Source organism: Peromyscus californicus, unplaced genomic scaffold (assembly GCF_007827085.1).
Source record: "Peromyscus californicus insignis strain IS unplaced genomic scaffold, ASM782708v3 Scaffold_6__1_contigs__length_162567912, whole genome shotgun sequence".
NCBI classification, from domain to species: domain Eukaryota; kingdom Metazoa; phylum Chordata; class Mammalia; order Rodentia; family Cricetidae; genus Peromyscus; species Peromyscus californicus.
In genome coordinates this window covers 24,560,759-24,567,974 of record NW_026294584.1, presented here as the reverse complement: position 1 = coordinate 24,567,974, position 7,216 = coordinate 24,560,759, and the positions used below count along the sequence as shown (strand labels likewise).

The following is a 7,216-nucleotide window of genomic DNA, read 5'->3' as shown; positions in this document are numbered from 1 at the left end:
ATTGTATATCTTTTTTGCTTAAGAGTGCGTATCAAATCATATAAATCAAGTACCTTTTAACCATCTGATTCTGGAAACTTTCACTATCAGTCAAATCATTTCTCTTCTACCTCACATTTAACCGGGGCAGTGCTAAATTAGGATTAGGCTATTATGTTCTCCAATGCTTACTGCTGAACCTAAGTCAACCTTGATCATGAATTCCCTGGTCTGAGCATGGATACATGACCTGGCTAGAACTGGAGCATGTTGCCCAAGAACTTCCACATAGATGATGGGCCTTTCCAAATTCAAAATAGGCAGTATCAATAGAGAAAAACCTTCTGCTAACTGCTGCTTGTTTTTGCTGCATTTAAAAGTCTCTGAGTTTAAACCTCAAGTTCAAGCAAAAGGAAAGAAACTGTCTACGTGTAGAAACTTTTGTCTCCTGACAGAATAGGGAGAAAAGGAATGAAATTGAAAGCTGCTGCAGATTCCAGAGAGCTGTCTGAGTGTGAAAGAGCTGCAGTGTCTGAATGTGTTTTATATATCGGAGCATTTTAAGATCTTGGGAGTATTACAAGTAAATGATTTAACTGCTTTCAGCTGTCCTGTAAGTTGTTCATAATCACTGATTCTGCTTTTCAGATGAGCATAATAAAGTGCTCAATATAGCTCTTTCAACGGCAGCCGCAGTGCTGACTCCTCAGTATGAGACACTCACTCACAGGATATCTTCACATCCAAGCAAAGCAAAAATAAAAAAAGGAAAGAAAGCCCATGTAGCAGCAGTCTGGCATGTCTTGGACTGCTTTTTTTTTTCTGTTAGGCAAAGGCACTGAGACTTTGAAAACTTAGTTATATTTAATCAAATTTCATTTAGTGTCTATGATGGCTGACCTCAGTAATTTGGAAGAAATAATTTTTTTCTTTTTCAGTATATTTTTCTAAGTCTGCCATACACATTGACTAATATTTCAAGTTAGAATGCTGAATCAGCTGAAAAATTTAGGAATACTTTTCCATGGCACTCACTAGTAAACAAAGACATCATTGCTCATTGGTAAGAACACTGGGTCCTTACTTCATTTGAATCATCAACTCTGTCATATTTAAGGAAAATGGAGATGTTAGCAAGTTCCTGTAAGACAGAACAACTTGGCTAAGGATTATGTTGATTTCCGTGGCCAGTCTTTATCCATTTGGTCTTGGGTATGTGACTTTGATTCCTCAGTATTTGATTTCAATAAATGCCACCTTATGGACATAAAAACATTTTTTTAATTATAAGACTTGAGAAAAAATGTTATATATGATGAAGTGCTTTGAATTAATGCTTTATAAAATCAAATTTTCTCAAAATTAATATCCTAAAACTGATGGTTGTCATATGTGACTTTGTAGCAGGAATCTTAAATGGTCTTATTAATAAGAACAAACCTGAAGCCAGGTATTGGGGTAAATGCTGGAAGATCAAAGAAGCAGAACAAGCCACAGCTTCCTCACCTCACCAGTTCCTCAGCTGGTCCTGTTTTCTCAGACTGGAAGCCTCTGAGTCCTCATCCAGAATGAATCTCAGGTGAACTGTTTGTTGCTCAAAAGCCTAAAAGCTTAACCAGCTCTAGTTCCTCATCCTCAAGCCTTAAATACCTTTCTGCTTCTGCCATCATCTCCTGGGATTAAAGGCTCACTTCCTGGGATTAAAGGCATGAGTCTCCATGCCTGGCTGTTTTCAGTGTGGCCTTGAACTCACAGAGATCCGGATGGATCTCCACCTCCCAAGTGATAGCATTAAAGGTGAGTGTGCCACCATTTTCTGGCCTCTATATCTAGTGGCTGTTCTGTTCTCTGACCCCAGATAAGTTTATTAGGGTATACAATATTTTGGGGAACAAAATATCACCAAATGACTGCAATCAATGTACTTAGGAGGCTTGAAGCAGGAGATTTGTCACAAGTTCAAAGCCTATTCTGTGTTACACAGTAAGTTCTTGGATAGCCAGGGCTACCCAGTGAAAGCCTGTTTCAAAAATCTAAACCAAAACAAAGACAATACTGTATAAGATTAGTTTAATTCTTTATCCTTACCTTATGAATGACTATAAGGAATGAGGAGAGATGACCTGAACATGTAAGTCCCTACTTATAGAGAAATGAGGATGGTGAGCTGTTACTAGTCAACATCCCTTCAGTAATGAGAATACATACTGAGCACATGTAAAAATGAGGAGCCATATTTCCTGCATGCTTTTTACATCTATTCACAATAGAAATTGTGAAAAAGTTCTGATTCTGATTCAAAGTATTTCTCATTAAAAAAAAGAATGTCTTCATTATTTGTTGATACATTCTTTACTTTCGGAAATAATTATTGACCATCAATTTAAGATGGTCAGGTTTTTTTTGTCTTTTCATATGTATTAAGTAAATATTAAGCATTTCAGTCAGGAATTTTCTGCATACTAATGTATACAAATATACACATTGCTGAATATTATGAACTAACATTTAAGATGAGGAATATACAAACAAACATACATACATACACGCATATACACATAGATGCATGTAGTTGAAAGTGTTCCTGTGTCCTTCCCGGTCCCATGGCTGTTCAGACCCAAATAGACACACAGTGGCTTATATTATTATTTTTATTTTTTTCTAGGTTGTTTTATATAGAATTTTTATTTGACATTTCCAAAGTCCTGTATTGTAAAGATAATCCTTTTGTCTGGCGGCAAACAGCAACCACAGTGGTCATTCTGGGCCTCCACGCTGGATAAATTACATTTCTTCCTCAGATATAGGTTTCCTTCTGTATTTCTGAGGTAAGGTTTTTATTATCTCTGCAGTGTCTGGTGGCCCCGGATGCATCAGTGAATCTGGGGATATATTTCCCTTAGAAGTCTGTGAAAATATAGATGAGTGGGAGGGTAGCCCAGCAGATCTCAAAGCTTCTGAGGCACTAAGTATAGGATTGTCTCTTCTGTCAGGGAACCTTATTAATGGAGAATGTGGCTTCACTACCTGCATGACCCTGGTGGCGGAAGCCATCTTGCTGCCCATCGTGACCCCTGAGCAGGGCTTATATTATCTTTAAACTATGGCCACGGCAGACTTTTTGCTAGCTAGCTCTTGTATCTTAAATTAATCCATTTCTATAAAACTATACTTTGCCTTGTGGCGCATAGCTTACCAGTGCTTTACATCTTGCTTCTCCTGGAAGTAGCTAGCAGTATCTGCCCCACTCTCCTTTCTTCTCTCCTATCTCTCTTGGATTTTCCTGCCTGCCTCTAATCTGCTTTGTGATAGGCCAAATGGCTTTATTTATCAACCAATCATAGCAACACATTTTCACAGCGTAAAGAAAAACATCCCCATCACGTGCATATGTTTAATCTCATGGCCAGTATTTCTGACATAGAAATATTTAATTAATCTATCATATATTGATTAATATGTCAGAATGGAGCTCATTATTTTAGCTAAACTGGAGCCAATGAGACCCTAGAAAATATCTTTGACCTCTTACCTCCCACCATTGATATTACTGATGGATGGAGCACATAAAGTCTTATACAGTGCTGGGAATTCAAATGTAGTTCCACTGAGTCATCTGCCTAACTGATCAAGTTTTAAGGATGTCTAAAATTTCAAATTGGATAATAGGTTACAACGACTTCATAGAAGCAATTTACTTTTAATAAATGAGTATATTTCACTCTTTTCTTGATTTTGATTTTGTCATTGAAATTAATATTCCTTTAGCTAATAAAGATTTTAGAATTCTTTTCTGACTTCATGTTAGAGTATGTGAATTTAACCTTTACACTTTTCATTCATCTCTCTAACTGAAGTTTTGACAAGTACACTTAGTGGAAAAGATAAGCAACCATTGTTGAGTAGCATTAAAGTAAGGCAGAATTTGAATTTCTTAGATAGATCTATGGTGCAATGAAGTCCTATGTGTCAAAATTACAGATTTAGGAACTTGTTTTACTCACAAAGCTCATTCCATAAAAATACTCGTTTACTTACGGTATGCCATTTTTATACATTTTGATATTTAGTGTATTTGAAAGAATGAATCACTGTTCAAAACATAGAGCAAAAACATTTATAATGTGCCAACTGCCTCAGCAAAAGTGACAGACTAGCTGATGGATCCTGTTTTGTTTACTATTTTATTATCCACCTTACATTTTGACTTTACATCTAATATTCTCTTCCTTGTGGTAGTGTTTTCTGCTCTGACTTTTTGAGTTATTCATGTTGACTTCAAACAAGTAATATTGTTATCTTGATTGTTAATGTTTTAAAGATTTCCTTTTGTTATTTTTCATTATGTGCTATATGCTTATTTTTGTGTATAGTATGGTTGGGTGAGTAGTGTGTGTGTGTGTGTGTGTGTGTGTGTGTGTGTGTGTGTGTGTGTGTGTGTGTGTATGTGTGTGTGTGTGTGTGTGTGTGTGTGTGTGTGTGTGTGTGTGTGTGTGTGATATGTATGTACAGGAGTGTGTGGCCATGTGCATACTGAGACCAGAGAGTATATTAAGCATCTTACTACATCATTCTACCTCGGTATCTTAAGACAAGTTTCTCTCATGGGGTCAGATGTTTGCTATTTCATCTGGCAATGAACTCTTGAGTTCCACCTGTCTTCACTCCTCAAAGCTGGTGTTACAGGCACACACAGCTATGCCTGGCTTTTTCTGTGTGTGCTAAGATTTCAACTCAATTCCCTGTGCTTGAAGAGTAAATGCTCATACCCACTGAATCACCTTAACAGCCCCTAAATTGCCATTGTGAAGTATTGGCAGAGTATTCCTCTAACATTCGTATTTGGAAATTCTGGCCCCTAATAGTATAGTATAGAGGGCTTTGGTGGATGATTAGAGTTAAAGGAGGCAATAATGCTCACTAGTACTGGAATTATGAAATTAGGAGATGAGAAAGAAGAAATCCATTAACAAAGGCCCAACATTCATATTGACTCCCTGACCTTGGACTACTAGCATAGAGAACTGAAAGAGACATATTTCCAATGTATAGGTCAATTTTTTTTCTTAATTAAAGAAGCCTGATTTAAGACAACTACTTTATCTCCTTTTTTGTCCTTATCTTCATCATAGGCTTTCACCTCACGTATTCATAAAACTTGCTTCATGGCTGGGCAGTGGTGGTGCATGCCTTTAATCCCAGCACTTTGTGGGCAGAGGCAGGCGGATCTCTGTGAGTTCAAGGCCAGCCTGGACTACAGAGTGAGATCCAGGACAAGAACCAAAACTCCATAGAGAAACCCTGTCTTGAAAGACCAAAAAAATATATAAATAAATAAAAACTTGCTTCGTGATGTTTTAAATACACACATCTGTTAAGAACAAGCTGAATAATAATAAATATAACCCTATTATATTTAGGTACATCTTAAATATTTATTATTGTAAGTTAAAATCATAACTATAATTAAAATTATATATGTGAAACTAATGATTTATACATATTCACATTTAGTTTTACTGTAAAACCAAATTTATACAGATAGTAAATATATGTACTTATAATGTTTTAAATGAAGTCTTCTGATTCTAACATACCAATTATTTATTTATCAAATGTGTATGCATCTAGTATGATCTTACATGTATGATCACTTTTATTAATACATATATTTTATTCAACAAATAACCAATCAATTTAAACACGTCATTCTTATATTATTTGTAAATAATAAATCAATGAAAATGATTCCAAATTAGATCGGTTCTATTTTTATACCATAGCAGAGTGTATGCAAACAGGACAGGGATCTCCTGATATTGCTAATACAAGAAAAACTATTATAAAGTTTGATTAAGATATCTGTTTTGTAAAATTATATTTTATACAACAACATACTCAAGTTTTAATAGCACTTTTATAGCTGTTTAAAAAAGAAAATAGATACTTTTGTAAACATTGTTAATGAGAAAGACTTTGAAAAACTATTGTTTTGAGAATTATCATCCACAAAAATAAGTATATATACAATTTGAGTGTGTTGAATTTACATACTTAGGAATATATATGAATATAGCATGCCACTTGATAGAGAGCAAGGAAGGATATATAGGAGAGTTTGGAGGGAGGAAAAGGAAGGAGGAATAATGTGATTATATTATAATCTTGAAAAATACAAGAAATAACTTAAAAACTAATACATTATAGGTGGATTTTAAAAAAACTCATACATAAGGGATAGAATAATGCAATATCACATTCTTATTGGAATCTGTAAACCTGCTAAGGAGAAAACAGTAAAGCATCCCTGGAAGTGACCCTTAAGAACTCCCTGAAGAACTTTGGCTAAACAGCTTAAAATACTTACCCTCAGATTCATCAAATCTCATTACCCCACAGAGGTGCATATTTCCTGGAAGAACTGCAACACTAGGTCAATGAAGGGAATGGGCAGAACAACCTGTTATCAATTTCCTAGATCAAAAACTCTGTTTAATATGTTATCCTCAGATAGAGAACGGATCTTATATTAAACTGATAAGATCAAATGCTGCACTTGTTCTTATCAGAAAGGCCAAGAAGCAAGAATATCATCAAATTTGAAAGAAATTGTTACCCATCAGGTAAAAGACAATCTCCTTTAAAAATCCTGTTTCTTGCCGGGCGGTGGTGGCGCACGCCTTTAATCCCAGCACTCGGGAGGCAGAGGCAGGCGGATCTCTGTGAGTTCGAGGCCAGCCCGGGCTACCAAGTGAGTCCCAGGAAAGGCGCAAAGCTACACAGAGAAACCCTGTCTCGAAAAACCAAAAAAAAAAATTCCTGTTTTTGAAATCATCACTGGGGAACACATGTTGACTAGTAAAGAGCATACATAGAAATTCTAGAATGTAAACGAAAATCTTTTGGTGCATATTTTAAGGTGTCTTCCTTCTTGTTCTTCTCTGGATAGCAAATGCTTCAACCAAATAATACATCTGAGGAGCTGTACCTCCTTTCTGGCTGCAGCATCCCTTCAGTTGCTGCCTGCATAAACTCCTTTTAGTGCCATATTTACAGGTGCTCTGCATTTCCTTTCATGTCCATCTCTTCCTCTCTGTCTCTCAACACTTTCTGCTTTCATCCTTCCATCTCTCCTTTCTCGTCTTTGCTCTTTGTTTCTGCCCCCTCACTTCCTTCCTAATTTCTCCTTCCCTCTGTTCTTTACTTGATTCTTTTCTCCCTTCCTTGCTTGCTTCTT

The 7,216-nt window shown here is 36.1% G+C and overlaps 1 protein-coding gene and 1 non-coding gene across 2 annotated transcripts; both read right to left on the bottom strand.

Annotated features, from left to right (window-relative positions):
- Positions 1-2,763: 2,763 nt before the first annotated feature.
- On the bottom strand, positions 2,764-3,057 carry LOC128100024 (alpha-ketoglutarate dehydrogenase component 4-like). Its single transcript, XM_052722025.1, has one exon. It carries the CDS (start codon positions 3,043-3,045, stop codon positions 2,764-2,766), a length of 282 nt encoding a protein of 93 aa, XP_052577985.1. The 5' UTR covers positions 3,046-3,057.
- Positions 3,058-6,375: 3,318 nt separating this feature from the next.
- LOC128100245 (U2 spliceosomal RNA) lies at positions 6,376-6,565 on the bottom strand. Its single transcript, XR_008214755.1, has one exon. It is a non-coding gene; the product is annotated as a U2 spliceosomal RNA (small nuclear RNA).
- Between the last annotated feature and the right edge of the window lie 651 nt (positions 6,566-7,216).